Below are 17,354 nucleotides of genomic sequence, written 5' to 3' on the forward strand. Positions count from 1 at the left end.
GTTTGCATTTCCTGTAGGGGAAGTGGGGACGGGCCGAAAGTTCAGTGTGTGTGAAGTGAAAATTAAACGTAGTGCTTTGCTTGAGCTCAAGCTGAGTGACTTGGTGGCAGGACTGGAAAAGGAAGGTACGGTGTCTGTAGTTAGTGATGCTGCCTCACGGCACCAGAGAGCCAGATACAATTCCAGCCTCGGGGCCGTTGTCTGTGTGGATATTGCACATTCTCCGTCTGGTGTTTGCTGCGGATTTCTTCCAGTGCACCTGTTTCTTCCCACTATCCAAAGATGTGCAGGTTTGGGTGAATTAGCCATGTTAAATTGTCCATAATGTCCAGGATGTGTAGGTTAGATGCATTAATCAGGTGTAAATGTAGAGCAATCAGAGTAGGGTAATGGTGCTTTCAATTTCATGGAATTACAAAAGAAAAGAATGTTCCGCATAAAGGAGAATTGCTTGTTCTGAATTTCTACCCTGACTGACAGTGATAACTTTCATAATCTGTTTTTTCCAGTGCATTTGAAGATTTGAAGACTGAAGTTTCAAATTCAGTAGTTGAAGGGCTTATGCCCGAAACAGCAACTCTCCTGCTCCCTGGATGCTGCCTGACCTACTGTGTATTTCCAGCACCACACATTTTGACTGACTCTCCAGCATCTGCAGTCGTCATTTTCATGTCAATGACAGACAGTCGATCAATCCATTGGGACTGTAACGATTTTTGACTATGATTCTGCGAGAAGGAGCAAAATTCTTTGGTTTCTGTTTCAGTACGCTTTCAGCATCAGTGGAGCTGGATGAGAGACGCTACTGTGGCAGCGCATTGAATGTGCAGCCTGTCACAATTATACAGCCTGGAAAGAGGAATTCACGGCAGGGAGGGTTTGTACATGCGTTTGTGTGCAGCTGAAGCTTTGGCCATGGAGAAACCAGAGGAATCTCGCCCCATGGAGAAACCGTGGAAGTGTGGTGACTGCGGGAAAGGCTTCAGTGTCCCATCTGCCCTGGAAATTCATCAGCGCAGTCACACCAGGGAGAGGCCGTTCTCCTGCCCAGAGTGTGGGAAGGGATTTATCCGCTCTTGCCACCTGCTGGACCACCGCCGAGTCCACACTGGGGAGAGACCATTCACCTGCCCCGAGTGCGGGAACAGCTTCACCCACTCCTCCCACTTGCTGGCGCACCAGCTTGTCCACACCGGGGAGAGGCCATTCCCCTGCTCTGATTGTGGGAAGGCCTTCAGCAAATCCTCTGACCTGCTGAAGCACCAGCGGGTCCACACAGGGGAGAGGCCATTCAGTTGCCCCGAGTGCGGGAAGGCCTTTAGCGATTCCTCTGCCCTGCTGAGGCACCAGTGGGTCCACACAGGCAAGAAGCCGTTCCCCTGCCCTGAATGTGGGAAGGGCTTCAGCAGTTCCTCCTCCCTGCTGACACACCAGCGGGTCCACACTGGGGAGAGGCCATTTGCCTGCCCTGAGTGTGGGAAGAATTTTCCCCAGCCCTCCCAACTGCTGACCCACTGGCGGGTCCATACCGGGGAGAAGCCATTCTCCTGCTCAGTGTGCGGGAAGGGCTTTGCGGTCTCCTCTAACTTCGTGGCCCACCAGCAGTTCCACACGGGGGAAAGGCCCTTCAGCTGTCGCGAGTGCGGGAAGGCTTTCAGCAATTCCTCCCACCTGCTGAGGCATCAGCGGGTCCACACAGGGGAGAAGCCGTTCTCCTGCCCAGAGTGCGAGAAACGCTTTAACCACTCCTCTCACCTTCTGACCCACCAGCGGGTCCACATGGGAGAGTGGCCGTTCTACTGTCCTGAGTGCAGGAAGGGCTTCAGCAATTCTTCTGCTCTGCTGACCCACCAGCGGGTCCATAGAGGAGAGAGGCCATTCAGCTGCCCTGAGTGTGGCAAGAGGTTCACATTTTCCAGGAACTTGCGAAGACACCAGCAGGGGCACCAGTGCTCCCAACAATCGGATACTGCAAGTGACGCTACTGTGGATTAAACCTTGTGCCCCACTCTGACAATGGGTGCAGTGGGAAAGTTGGTGGGCTTTTAAAAAAATGTCTGGACTGCACACTGCCTCACACCCCCAAGTGCAACTCTAAAGTGGCTCGGGGCGACATGGTGGCTCAGTGGTTAGCACAGCTGCCTCATAGAGCCATGGATTCGGGTTTGAATCTAGTGTTTGATTCTCCCGTGTCTGCATGGGTTTCCTCCGGGTGTTCCGCTTTTGCTCCCACAATACAAAGATGTACAAGTTAGGGTGAGTTAGCCTAGCTAAATTGTCCATAGTGTTCAGGGATGTGTAAGTGTGGTGCAGTAGTCAGGGGTAAATGTAGACTGGTCAAAAGTGTGGTGCTGGAAAAGCATAGCAGGTCAGGCAGCATCTGAGGCGCAGGAGGATCGACGTTTTGGGCATAAGTCCTTCATCAGGATTCTCCTGGTCTTCGGATGCTGCCTGATCTGCTGTGCTTTTCCAGCACCACATTCTTGACTCTGATCTCCAGCATCTGCAGTCCTCACTTTCTCCAAGTAAATGTAAAGTAACAGGGTTAAGAGAATAGGTCTGGGTGGGTAACTATACGGAGGGTTGATGTTGCCTTTTTGGTCCCAAAGGTCTGTTTACATTCTGTAGGGATTCTGTGATTCCATAAACTTTGCTTCCAGTGGGCGACATTACTCGGAGTCTGGGACTGCACGTTGCTAAGAATCCGCAGAAACCTTAGACCACAAGAGCACTGGAGCAGACATGAGGCCATTCAGCCCATTGAGTCTGCTCCACCATTTGTTAGAAACAAAAAATAATTGCGGTTGCTGGAATCCAAAGTTGGCAAGCAGGAGGCTGGGAGAACGCAGCAAGCTAGGTAGCATTAGGAGGTGAAGTTAGCATTTCGGGTATTAACCCTCGTTCAGGACTGAAGAAGGGTTCTTCCGAAAACATTGACTTCTGTATCAGAAACAATTTACCAGGATGTTGCCGGGGGTTGGAGGGTTTGAGCTGCAGGGAGAGGCTATTTGGCTGGGTGAGAGATTTAAAAGGGACGTAAGGGGCAATGTTTTCACGCAGAGGGTAGTGCATGTATGGAATGAGTTTCCAGAGAAAGTGGAGGCTGGTACAATTATACCACTGAGAGGGCATCTGGTTTCGGACATGAACAGGAACGGTTCAGAAAGATAATGGGCCAAATACTGACAAATGGAATCAAATTAATTTAGGATGTCTTGTCAGCGTTGATGAGTTGGACTGAAGGGTCTGTTTCCGTGCTGTACATCTATGTCTACCGGTCCTGATGTAAGTTTTAAAATTGAGTCCAAGTAACTTTGAATAGTTCAGTCTTGTTGAACTCACCTCTTGAAAGGTTTCAAGTGAATCCCTCCAAGTGATACTGTTTAAAAATGCCGAGTTGGACAAAATATCCCATTAAGTTCGACACAAACCCACAGCTGAAGATATCAGAAATCACACAACACCAGCTTAGAGACCAACAGGTTTATTTGAAATTACAAGCTTTAGAAGCATTGCTCCTTCTTCAATGCTGCTGCTTCATCACTTCACCGACAAAGGAGCAGTGCTCTGAAATCTTGAGTTCAAATAAACCTGTTGGACTCTAACCTGGTGCCATTTGACTTCTGACCTTGTCCAGCCCAATCCAACACCAGCACTTCCACATCAGAGTTGACTAATGAGATTGGATTTTATTCAGTGTGATTAAGTGAGATGCTCATCTGAAAACACAAAACTGTTGGAGAGACAAAGAGACACGAGTCAGTGCTACTCCGCGGAGACAGGCCCATCGGCCCAAACTGGTCCATGCCGACCAAAATGTCCATCAACAGTAACCCCATTTCCCTGCACTTGGCCACTATCCTTCTCAGCCTTTCCTCTCCATGTGTTTGACCAAATGTCTTTTAAATGTTGTTAATGTACCGACCTCAACCACTTCCACTGGCAGCTCATTCCATACACAAGCCACACTCTAAAATTTTTGCCCCACATATTTTTTCAATCACTCCCCTCTGACCAGGTTTGTATTATCTGTTTGGAGATGTAGGAGTAAAACTTCACAATAAAAGATTAATACAGCCTTTATTCATGACTCATGATTAAACACACTTTCTCCATTTACAGCTGTAATTGAGAGGCTTCTCTGAATTAGTTGACATGTTTGTAACAAGTTGTGAAACATGAAAGGGTTCTGAAAAGATTTACAAAGATACTGCCAGGGTTGGAGGGTTTGAGCTGTTGCAAGAGGCTGAAATAGCCCCAGTCTATTTTCCCTGGAGGGTCAGAGGCTGGGGGGTGACCTTACAGACTGTTTCGCTGTAGAAGTGTTTCAGAAAAAAAAAATCTCAAACCTTTTTCCGATTGTTGCCTTTGCCAACATCTGGCCATGAGTGAAGTCTCTTAGCCCAGTCGAATCGGACCCTCTGCCTTTTACAACCCCTCTTGGGAAAAAAAATCAAGATGACATCTTCTTAAAGGAGTAACATCATCACAACAGAGAGCACACAAACATAAACATTTCTATCACAAGTTTGTACAGTTAACAGGCCAAGATAATGACTTTTCAATTTAGCCAATCAATTTAAATCCCGTCCTTTGGCTACCAATATCTATTAAATTTAAATGTGATGGTTTTGACAACAGAGGACCGATCCTATTGTAAAAACTCAATATGGCATCAAGGGTATAAAAGAAGGGGACAGTTGGACAGAACCCCAGAGCTAACTCCCCATTGCTAGAGCTAAGAGTCCTCAGCACTAGAGAGAGACATCAGCTCTGACAGTCAGCTGTGAATGAGACAGCATCATTTACAAAAAAACCAGAAGAGCAGGAATTGCAGGAGGCATTCCTGACAAAAGATTCAATAGAAGGATGCTTAGAATATTCTGGAAGATGTAATCTGAGAGACTAAATTCTATTTCTTGTTGTTTTAGTGGGTCTTGTATTTATTGGAACAGCATATGACAAAAATCCTGTTTCATGCCAGAATCGTCAGTAGTTCGAAGGGATTTATTAGGTTTGTTAATAGTTTAGTTCAGTTGTTCACCATTCAAGTTGGATATGTAAATTGTTTTTTGTTGATTTTTAAAGTGTCAGGGATTTATTTTTGTTTAAGACTAGAGCAGATGACACTACTTTTCACACTAATTTTCCGATTATAGGGCAATGCACTCCTCTATTGGTGTTTCGGTTTGAGATCTCAGAGAGGGGAGGGGATTCAGCATTCGTTTTTTAACAGTATTGACGTGCCGTCCTGCTGAATGCAAAGGAGTCATTATTAATCCTAGCCTCTCACTCTGATTGTGGGTGAATCGCTTTAATTTGAATACTGACTCAGAAACTGCACAGGCAACCAACTGTTGAATCATAATTTACATTTTATTGTAAGTAGGAACCAAAATATAAAACCCCTCAAGTAAGCAAGTTCACCCTCACCACCCAAATCTTGGCTATCACCCAAATGTTGGCGGAATTTAACATTGTTTCTACCAATAGTGCCCATCTCTGGAAGTTTACAGGGGTTTGATGCAGGGTTGTTCTTCCAAGCACTGCAGCTGAAACGTTCTGGAGTTGAATTCTGGTGGAGTTCCGTCACTTTCAGATTTGTGGTGTAACGTTTCTTTAGATTCTAACACCATCTCCCCACACTTCTGGAGACTTCAGGTCTGTAGCTTACCTTCTTATCCTTGAGGGTTTTCCACCTGTTAGAAACAGCCTGTCCTGCAATGAATCTCTTTACGCCAAGGTAAAAACAATGACTGCAGATGCTGGAAACCAGAGTCGAGATTAGAGTGGTGCTGGTAAAGCACAGCAGTTCAGACAGCATTCAAGGAGCAGGAAAAATTGACGTTTCGGGCAAAAGCCCTTCATCAGGAATACAGGATTCCTGATGAAGGGCTTTTGCCCGAAATGTTGATTTTCCTGCTCCTTGTATGCCCTCTACACCAAGGCCTTCCTTCTACAAGCAGAATTAATTGTCCTTTTGTCACAGTTATTAAACACCATTATCTCATCTGTCCAAAGAAACAGCTCATTGTTTTGCCTCCTCCTTCCCAGCGATAGTTAATGTATGTTATTTGTTAACTCCCTTGTAGCAGTTTCTCATTGGCCCTTTCGTTTCTTGGTCCAGAAAGCGTTATTGCTGACTCATGAAGTTATCAAAGTTCTGGAGTTTACAGGACCACACCACATTCCTGTCTGCCTCTTCCAGGAATAACGACTGTTCCTGAGATACTCGCAATTCCTGACATTCCTTGGTATCCCCAAATACAATCCACATGTCAGGAAATCACTAGTGCTGCCCTGACACCAGACAGTCACTGTTGGAACAGAAGGATTATGGGAAGAAAATACAGAAATCCGAAGTGCAAAGAGACTTGGGAGTTCAAGTCCAGGATTTTCTCAAAGTAAACTTGCAGGTTGAGTCAGTAGTTAGGAAGGCAAATGCAATAATCGCATTTATTTTGACAGGACTTGAATACAAAAGCAGGGATGTACTTCTGAGACTCTATAAGGCTCTAGTCAGGCCACATTTGCAGCATTGAGAGCAGTTTTGGGCCTCCTATTCGCAAGGATGTGCCCCAGGAGAATGTTCAGAGGAGGTTCACGAGAATGGTCCCAGGAATGAAACGTTTAACATATGAGGAACTTTTGAGGACTCTGGGACTATATGAAGTTTAGAAGGATGAGGGGGGTTACAATTGAAACCTACAGGATATTGAATGGCCTGGACAGAGTGGATGTTGGGAAGATGTTTCCATTGTTAGGACAAAGTAGGACCCGAGAGTACAGCCTTAAGAAGAAAAGGAAGACCCTTTAGTTGGGAGATAAGGAAAACCTTCTTCAGCCAGAGAGTGGTGTATCTATGGAATTCACAGCCACAGAAGGCTGTGGAGGCCAGGTCATTGAGCAGATTTAAGATGGAGACAGAAATGTTCTTGAGTATCAAGGGGATCAAGGGTTCCGGGACGAATGGGCTTGAGAAAGTTAACAGCCACGATTGAATGGTGGAGTCGACTCAATGGGATGAATGGCCTAATTTCAGCTCCTATTGTCTTATGATATGCTGATGTGTGGAGGGGTGATGAGTGGGCAAAGAGATGAAGGGGGAGTAGAATTAAGGGGAAGCTGGATACAGCCACAAGGGAGAAAGAAATACAAGAACTGTACAATAAATGACAGAACTCTTAGGAGCACTGGCATGCAGAGGGATCTGGAAGTGGAAACAGAGGTGGGTATGGTGGTCAAGAAGGCACATAGGACGCTTGCCTTTCCTGGGTGTGAGAGTTGGCAAGTTACATTACAGCTATTTATTTCAACCACATTCGGAATATTGTATGCAGTTCTGGTCACCACGCTATCAGAAGGACGTGGATGCTCTGGGAGAGGGTGCTATAGTCAAGGGCTAATGTTGCGTAATAGGAGTAGGTGAATAAGTCTGTGTCAGTTACTCTTCAGAGGGTCAGTGTGCACATGTTGCGCCGAATGGTCTTTTCCACACTCGGGATTCTATGTTACTCAGAGGTTTTTTTATTCCCCAGGGTGAAAATATCAACAACAAAAGGGCACAGGTTCAAGGCAAGAGGAGGGCAGTCTACGGGAGAAGTGGAGGGGAAGGTTTTTCACACAGAGGGGTGATGGGTGGTGGAAGGAGGCACCTTAGCAACGTTTAAGGTGTATCTTGATAGACACATGAACGCGAGATGAACAGAAGGATAGAAACCGCACATGAGCAATAAATAGCAGGTCCAAGTGAGGATTAAGAATTGGCACAGGATTGACGGGGGTGCCTAAACCAAATAAGAATGGCTTGTGACTGTGTTGTACTGATACAGGTTTTCCCCACTATCCAAAAGTGGAGCGTTCCTATGAAACCTTTCATAAGGCAAAATAGCGTAAAGCGAAGAAGCAATGAACATTAATTCATTTATATCGTATATACTCAAGTAATAGTCAAATTTTTGACTACTTTTTAAGGTTAAATTTAGGGGGTCGACTGTTACTTGGATACTACTTGAGGGGCTGAAATTCATGCCTGTCAAGATTCATACCGTATCATAAGCAGAAGCTCAACTGATGAACAAAGCAAAAAAAATTATGGTAATTCTGAAAACTGAGTGGAACATACAGACAACGGACTGGAAGACAGGAACAGAGCCGAACAACCGACAGACTGCAGAGCTGGAGTGGAACATGACGGCCATCACACTGACTCACAAACATGGGTCTGTTGTCTATGAAGAACTAGGGTCGACGTTTACATGATCAGACTACTTTTCACAACACTTGCAAGAAAAAGAAATCAAACACGTCCAATTCGCCATGCATGGAGAACAGGAAATAAAGTAAAGAATTAAAAAAAAAAAGAGATTTCCAGCATTCATACACAACTATACATGTGCACATGTCCATTTAAATACTGGGTAGGTTGATTCTTTGGAAGATGACAATCGCAAAGAAATGAAGCTCTTCAACAAAATGCTGGATTTGGTAGAAAGATTAATTAGTACCCTCACTCCCCTCCCTCCACAGCCAAATCATCACTGGGCAAGACAAAACCCCAGGATCTAAATAACATACCTACATACACACACACACACAATCCTACCCATTTTACGTGCAATTACCTCAAATCACATTTATAAAACATAACCATAGGGGTTTACACAGGCTCTCGTACACAATATTGCCTGTGACCTTCTACAGCGCTGTAAAGTGCTGTAAATCCCATGATGACAGTATTTCATAACCAATGTGTTAAATAACATTGTATATTTTATTAAAAAAAGATATCTATATATTATACACAATTTAACATCGGAACAGTTCAGTCAGATGGTACAGCCTGCCCTCCTACATGGATTATAGAAGGTGTATGGAGGATTAGATGGTGATTCTAATAGAAATTATGTTTGTTTTAGGAATGGGAGTGATTGTGGCTCCAGGCTAATGGCGATCCGCCTTATCCCCCGGGTTCCCCCTCAGCCCAGCCCGGTACCTGGTAGAGTGAAGCCGCGGGTAGCTCCAGGCTCACGGTCCAGCACAGCACCGAGTGCAGCCTCTCCTCCAGCTTGTGTTCCGCCGGACTTTACCCCCCGCCGCCGCTCCTCCACCTCCCGCCGCCGAGGAAGCCGCGGGCGCCGGCTCTCTCTCCTCCACCGCCGACATTTTTAATTTGTTTTCTCGTTCACCCCGTAACCGTCACCTCCCCCTTCCCGGGCCCCGGGAATTATACACAAATAAACAATAAACCCCACCGGACACTGTCTCCTTTTCTTCACAACTTTTGTTTGAAAAGTTCCGGCTTTAATTTGAAATGTATTTTAAAGGTATTTTCTGAGGTAAACGATGCCTGTCTGCCCCCTCCCTCCGTCAGAAACCGCCCGCTGAGTCGATGAGAAAACCGCAGCCTCGCGCCGCCATCTTTGTTTTTCTTCTTTCCATCTCCTCCTTCAGTGACGCGCGTCATCCGCGCCCCGCCCAATCAGAGCGCACCTTACTCCACCTGACCAATGGCGGTCGGCGCCGGTTGTTATTGACAGAGTTTGTGTCCAATTGCCAATTTGGGATAAAAAGACGGGAGTCACGATTTCTTTTCCCTGTGGTTGCACTTCTCATTCTCCTTGCTTTTCTCCTCCCCAGGGGAGGGGAATCCCAAACTAGAGGGCACAGGTTTAGGGTGAGAGGGGAAAAATTTAAAAGGGTCCCATGGATTAGAAAAAAAAGTGTGAAAGTTAGTTCACCTCAAGAAAAGCCCCCTCTTACGACCTAAACAAATTAGATTGTTCACAGCCTATTACTCACTAAACAAGAAGGATGTTGTGAAACTTAAAAGAGTTCAGAAATTATTTATAAGAATGTTGCTAGGGTTGGAGGGTTTGAGCTACAGGGAGAGGCTGAATTGGCTGGGGCCGTTTTCACTGGAGCACCGGAAGCTGACGGGTGATCTTATGGAGGATTATAAGATCACGACAGGCATGGATAGGTCAAAAAGATAAGGTTTTTTTCCTGGGGTGGAGGAGTCCAGTACAAGTGGGCATTAGTTTTTGGGTGAGAGGGGAAAGATTTAAAAGGGCCCCAAGGGGCAACTTTTTCACATATAGGTTGGTGTGTGAACTGAATGAGCTGCCAGAGAAAATGGTGAAGACTGGTACAAATACAACATTTAAAAGAAATCTGGATAAGTATATGAATAGAGGGATATGGACAAAGTCCGAGCAAACAGGACTAGATTAATTTGGCTATCTGGTCAGCACATACTGAAGGATTGTTTTTGTGCTGTACAACTCAATGGTTCTATTTCTACAGAGCCAGAACCAATTTCACAAGACTAGGAATAGACCATTCGCCCCTTACACACTGTCCTCAACTGTGGCCTAACTGAGCATATTTCAATTCGTAGTGCTATGTAATGAGCCAGACTTTATAAAAAAATCTTAAAGCAAAGGAACACTTAGGAGTTATAATATGGTAGAGTTCAGTGTGCAGTTTGAAAGAGAGAAGGCAAAATTGGATGTTACACTTAAATAAAGGTAATTACAAGGGCAATGAGAGAGGAACGGACAAAAATTTGTTGGAAGTAGAGCCTAGTGGGGAAGACAGTAGAGTAACAATGGCAGGAATTTCTGGGTGTAATTGAGGACACAGTACAGAGGTTCATCCTCCCCAAAAAAGAAAGATTATCGGGGGGAGGGCAGTGAAGAAGATAGCTATGGCTGACAAAGGAAGTCAGGAAATGTATCAATGAAAAAAAGAGAACCTACAAAGTGGCCAAGACCACTGGGAAATCAGATGCCTGGGAAGACTACAAAAACAAACAGAAGATAACAGAGAGAAATAAGGAATGAGAGGATCAAATATGAAGGTAAGCGGACCAGTAATGTTAGAAATGATAGTAAAAGTTTTTTTGCAATACATAAGAAACAAACCAGAGGCAAAAGTAGAAATTGGGCTGTTCCAAATTGATGCAGGAAGATAGTGATGGGCAATAAGGAAATAGCTGAAGAACTTAATAAATACTTTGTATCAGTTTTCACAGTGGAAGACATGAGTAATATCCTAACAACTAAGGAGAGTTAAGGGGCAGAGTTGAGTATGGTAGCCATTACAAAAGAGAAAGTGCTAGAAAAGCTAAAAGGTCTAAAGATTGAGAAATCTCCTGGTTCTGAAAGCTACATCCTGGCGTTCTGCGGGAGGTGGCTGAAGAATTCGCAGAGGCGTTGGTTGTAATCTTTCAAAAGTCACTGGAGTCAGGGAAAGTCCCAGGCAATTGAAAAATCACTGTCGTAAGTCCTTTGTTCAAGAAAGGATCAAGACAAAAGATGGAAAATTATACACCGATTAGCCTAACCTCAGTTGTAGATAAAATTCTAGAATCCATCGTAAAGGATGAAATTTCTAAATTCTTGGAATTGCATGGTTGGATTAAAATAAGTCAGCATGGATTTAGTCAGTGGAGGTCGTGCCTGACAAACCTGTTAGAATTCTTTGAAGAACATAGAACATAGAAGAATACAGCGCAGTACAGGCCCTTCGGCCCTCAATGTTGCGCCGATCCAAGCCCACCTAACCTACACTAGCCCACTATCCTCCATATGCCTATCCAATTCCCGCTTAAATGCCCATAATGAGGGAGTCCACCACTGCTACTGGCAGGGCATTCCATGAACTCACGACTCGCTGAGTAAAGAACCTACCCCTAACATCTGTCCTATACCTACCCCCCCTTAATTTAAAGCTATGCCCCCTTGTAATAGCTGACTCCATACGTGGAAAAGGATTCTCACTGTCGACCCTATCCAAACCCCTAATCATCTTGTACACCTCTATCAAGTCACCCCTAAACCTTCTTTTCTCCAATGAAAACAACCCCAAGTGCCTCAGCCTTTCCTCATACGATCTTTCTACCATACCAGGCAACATCCTGGTAAACCTCCTCTGCACCCGTTCCAGTGCCTCCACATCCTTCCTATAGTATGGCGACCAAAACTGCACACAATACTCCAGATGCAGCCGCACCAGAGTCTTATACAACTGCAACATGACCTCAGGACTCCGGAACTCAATTCCTCTACCAATAAAAGCCAGTACGCCATATGCCTTCTTCACCGCACTATTTACCTGGGTGGCAACTTTCAAAGATTTGTGTACATGGACACCAAGATCCCTCTGCTCATCCACACTACCAAGTATCCGACCGTTAGCCCAGTACCCCATCTTTTTATTACTCTTACCAAAGTGAATCACCTCACACTTAGCTACATTGAACTCCATTTGCCACCTTTCTGCCCAGTTCTGCAGCTTATCTATATCCCACTGTAACCTGCCACATCCTTCCTCACTGTCTACAACTCCTCCGACTTTCGTATCATCCGCAAACTTGCTCACCCAACCTTCTAACCCCTCCTCCAGGTCATTTATAAAAATGACAAACAGCAATGGTCCCAAAACAGATCCTTGCGGAACACCGCTAGTGACGGCACTCCAAGATGAACCTTTGCCATCAACTACTACACTCTGTCTTCTTCCAGCCAGCCAACTCCTAATCCAAACCTCCAACTCACCCTCAATGCCATACCTCCGTATTTTTTGCAGTAGTCTACCATGGGGAACCTTATCAAACGCCTTACTAAAATCCATATACACCACAGCTACTGCTTTCCCCTCGTCCACCTCCTTAGTCACCTTCTCAAAGAATTCAATAAGGTTTGTGAGGCACGACCTGCCCTTCAGAAAACCATGCTGACTATCCTTGATCACAATATTCCTATCCAGATGTTCATAAATCCTATCCCTTACAATTCTCTCTAAGATTTTGCCCACAACAGAAGTGAGACTCACCGGCCTATAGTTACTAGGGTTATCCCTACTCCCCTTCTTGAACAAGGGAACCACATTTGCTAGCCTCCAATCTTCTGGCACTACTCCTGTAGACACTGAGGACATAAAAATCAAGGCCAATGGCTCTGCAATCTCCTCCCTTGCTTCCCAGAGAATCCTAGGATAAATGCCATCAGGCCCAGGGGACTTATCTATTTTCACCCTTTCCAGAATTTCCAACACCTCTTTCCTACATACCTCAAAGCCATCCATTCTACTTAATTGTGACTCAGTACTCACATTGACAACAATGTCCTGTTCCTGATTGAATACTGACGAAAAGTATTCATTCAGTGTCTCCCCAATCTCTTCAGCCTCCACACGCAACTTCCCACGACTATCCTTGACTGGACCTATTCCTACCCTAGTCATTCTTTTATTCCTGACATACCTATAGAAAGCCTTGGGGTTTTCCCTAATCCTACCAACTAAGGACCTTTCATGTCCCCTCCTTGCTGCTCTTAGCTCTCTCTTCAGGTCCTTCCTGGCTACCTTATAACTCTCAATCGCCCCAATTGAACCTTCACGCCTCATCTTTACATAGGCCGCCCTCTTCCATTTAACAAGGGATTCCAATTCCTTATTAAACCACGGCTCCCTCACACGACCCTTTCCTCCCTGCCTGACGGGTACATACTTATCAAGGACACTCAATAGTTGCTCCTTGAACAAGCTCCACATATCAATTACACCCTTGCCTTGAAGCTTACTTTTCCAAGCCACACATCCTAAGTCATGCCTCACAGCATCATAATTTCCCTGCCCCCAGCTATAACTCTTGCCCTGTAGTGCACACTTATCCCTCTCCATCACTAGAGTAAAAGTCACCGAATTGTGGTCACTGTCCCCAAAGTGCTCACCTACCTCTAATTCTAACACCTGGCCTGGTTCATTACCCAGAACCAAATACAGTATGGCCTCACCTCTTGTTGGCCTATCTACATATTGTGTCAGGAAACCCTCCTGCACACATTAGACAAACACTGACCCATCTAACGAACTTGAGCTATAGCTTTCCCAATCAATATCAGGAAAGTTAAAGTCCCCCATAACAACCACCCTATTACTTTCACTCTTCTCTTGAATCATCCTCGCAATCCTTTCTTCTACGTTTCTAGGACTATTAGGAGGCCTGTAAAAAACTCCTAACAGGGTGAGCTCACCTTTCCAATTCCTAACCTCAGCCCAAACTACCTCAGATGGCGAGTCTTCATCCATCGTCCTTTCCACAGCTGTAATACTATCTTTGACAAGCAATGCCACACCTCCCCCTCTTTTACCCCCACCTCTGACCCTACTAAAACATTTAAACCCTGGAACCTGCAACAGCCAATCCTGTCCCTGTTCTACCCATGTCTCCGTAATAGCCACAACATCGAAGTCCCAGGTACCAACCCACGCTGCAAGTTCACCTACCTTATTTCGTATACTTCTTGCATTGAAGTATACACACTTCAATCCACTTTCTTGTTTACAGGCACCCTCCTTTGAAATTGATGCCATGTTCCTAACCTCCCTACACTCCAGGTCCTGCACCCTAAAGCTACAGTCTGGGTTCCCATGCCCCTGCAGAGTTAGTTTAAACCCCCCCCCAAGAGCACTAGCAAACCTCCCACCAAGGATACTGGTGCCCCTCAGGTTCAGGTGCAGACCAGCCTGTTTATAGAGGACCCACCTTCCCCTGAAAGAACCCCAGTTATCCAAATACCGGAATCCCTCCCTCCTGCACCATCCCTGTAGCCACGCATTTAACTGTTCTCTCTCCCTATTCCTCGACTCTCTATCACGTGGCACGGGTAACAAACCAAAGACAACAACTCTATTCGTTCTAACTCTGAGCTTCCAACCTAGCTCCTGCGCGCTTTTAAAGGGAAAAAAACCTACCCGGCTGCCCCTCCGGTCTTCGTCACTTCCCCCTGCTGCTCCCGCTCTTTCTGTAAAGAGAGAAAAAAACACCGCTGCCCGTTACCGGTAAGTAATTTTAAAACAAACTGTCTTACCTTAGCTGCTGCTCGCACTCAAAGTGACCGTTGGCGTCGAAGGGTGAGTATTTATACTCATTGCTTTCCTTTCCAGCTGCCCCTCCGGTCTTCGTCACTTCCCCTGCTACTCCCGCTCTTTCTGTAAAGAGAGAAAAAAACACCGCTGCCCGCTACCGGTAAGTAATTTTAAAACAAACTGTCTTACCTTAGCTGCTGCTCGCACTCAAAGAGTTAACAAGTAGGTTAGACTTGGAAAACCCAGTGGATGTCACCTACCTAGATTTCCAAAAGGCCTTTGATAAGGTGCCTCATGGGAAGCTGCTGAGTAAGGTGAGGGCCCATGGTGTTAGAGGTGAGCTACTGGCATGGATTGAGCATTGGCTGCCTGACAGAAGGCAGAGAGTTGGGATAAAAGGTTCTTTTTCAGAATGGCAGCCGGTGACAAGTGGTGTCCCGCAGGGCTCAGTGTTGGGGCTGCAGCTGTTCACTTTATATATTAATGATCTGGATAAAGGGATTGGAGGCATTCCCACGAAGTTCGCTGATGATACAAAGTTAGGCAGACAGGCATGTAGTTCTGAGGAGGTTGGGAGGCTGCAGAAAGATTTGGACAGTTTAGGAGAGTGGTCCAGGAAATGGCTGATGAAATTCAATGTATGCAAATGTGAGGTCTTGCACTTTGAAAAAAAGAAACAGGCATGGACTATTTTCTAAACAGTGAGAAAATTCATAAAGCCAAAGTACAAAGGGATCTGGGACTGTTAGTCTAAAGGTTAACTTGCAGATTGAGTCAGTGGTTAAGAAAGCAATGTAATGTTGTCATTTATCTCAAGAGGGTTGGAATGTAAAAGCAGCGATGTGCTACTGAGACTTTATAAAGCTCTAGTTCGGCCCCATTTCGAATACTGTGTCCAATTTTGGGCTCCACACCTGAGGAAGGACACAGTAGCACTGGAGCATGTCCAGCAGAGATTCACACGATGATCCCTGATATCGTAGGCCTAACAGACAATGAACAGCTGAGGATCCTGGAATTATATTCATTAGAGTTTAGAAGGTCGAGGGGAGATCTATTAGAAACTTACAAGATAGTGCATGGCTTAGAAAGAGTGGATGCTGGTAAGTTTTTTCCATTAGGTGGGGAGACTTGCACCTATGGACACAGCCTGATAATTAGAGGGGGTCAATTTAGAATGCAAGTAATGAACATTTCTTCGGACTGAGTGGTGGGCCTGTGGAATTCATTGCCATGGAGTGCAGTGGAGACCAGGACATTAAATGTCTTCAAGGCAGAGATTGATAAATTCTTGGTATCGCAAGGAATCTTGGTATCTCTATGGGGAGAGTATGGTAAGTGGAGTTGAAATGCCCGTCAGGCATGATTAAATGGCGGAGTGGACTTAAGGCCTTACTTCCACTCTTGTGTCTTATGGTCTTAAGGAAGAGCTCTTTGCTATTCACCTTCCCGCCACTCCTAATGATTTTATAGATCTTAGTAAGGTCACCCCTCAACCCCCTACACTCCAATGAACCCCAACCTTTCCTTATACCTCAAACCCTCCAGTCCTGGCAAAATCCTGGTAAATCTTTACGGAACCGTCTCTAATAGTATTCTTCCAATTACAGAGCCACCAGAACTGTACTCAGTACCCAGAAAGTGGCCATACCAACATCCTGTACAACCTCAACATGATATCCGAACTCCTACACTCAATGATGTGAGCAGTGAAGGCAATAGTGCTAAATGCCTTCTTTACCATCCATGAGGTGAGGGAAGGAAGAAGAGTGTGCTGGAGCCAAGGTGGAGGAGGAACAGAAGATGCAAATCTGGGTTGGAGCTACAATGAGGAGTATTGCATGTGCTGTACTTGTACTGGTTGCATTTATTTGTGGGACTCAGGAGCATTTTAAAAATAAAAACAGAAACGATTTCAACCACTGCCCCATCCCAATCTATCCTGCCGTCACTCCTCATTCGGGTAATTCAGACACAATAGTGTCCAGGGATGTGCAGGTTAGGTGCATTAGTCAGGGGTAAATGTAGAGCAATAGGGAAATGAGTGTGGGTGGATTACCCTTGGGAGAGTTGATGTGGAGTCTTTGGGCTGAATGGCCTATTCCACACTGTGGGTATTCTTTGATAGGTTGGTAATTTTGCAAACTGTGCAGGGAAGTGCAGGCCAGCCGTCCGTAGCAGGCGCGGTGGGGGTTTCTGCTGCCTGCCTCGCCATGCCCACTGTCTTGGCCCAAACCCTTTGTCTCGCTTCATCTCCCAAACCTTCGGCCTGCCTCTGCCTGCCGATCCATTGATGACATCACAACGCAGACCCTCCCTCTAGCTAACTCTTCATCCTGCGAGAAGAGACGGGGGAAAATCTGTTCACTTGTAGCAACTGGATTGAATCCAGCGGGGGATGGGGGGGCGGAGGGAAATTTGTTCAGTTGCAGCAACAGGACTGAATCCGGGGATGGGGGGGGGGGGCGGGGGGAGAAGAG

At 45.7% G+C, this 17,354-nt stretch overlaps 1 protein-coding gene across 1 annotated transcript in view; it reads left to right on the forward strand.

Moving 5' to 3' along the window:
- Window positions 1-885: 885 nt before the first annotated feature.
- The window catches only part of LOC148143852 (uncharacterized), a 49,079-nt gene continuing 32,610 nt past the window's right edge, over window positions 886-17,354 (forward strand). Inside the window, exon 1 of the mRNA XM_087975274.1 lies at window positions 886-1,904. Coding sequence (XP_087831400.1) covers window positions 886-1,904 — 1,019 coding nt within the window. The remainder of the gene's footprint in view (window positions 1,905-17,354) is intronic.

The sequence above is a fragment of the Chiloscyllium plagiosum genome, unplaced genomic scaffold (genome assembly GCF_037043375.1).
Source record: "Chiloscyllium plagiosum isolate Xiang-an unplaced genomic scaffold, Cpla_swu_hap1 HiC_scaffold_27, whole genome shotgun sequence".
NCBI classification, from domain to species: domain Eukaryota; kingdom Metazoa; phylum Chordata; class Chondrichthyes; order Orectolobiformes; family Hemiscylliidae; genus Chiloscyllium; species Chiloscyllium plagiosum.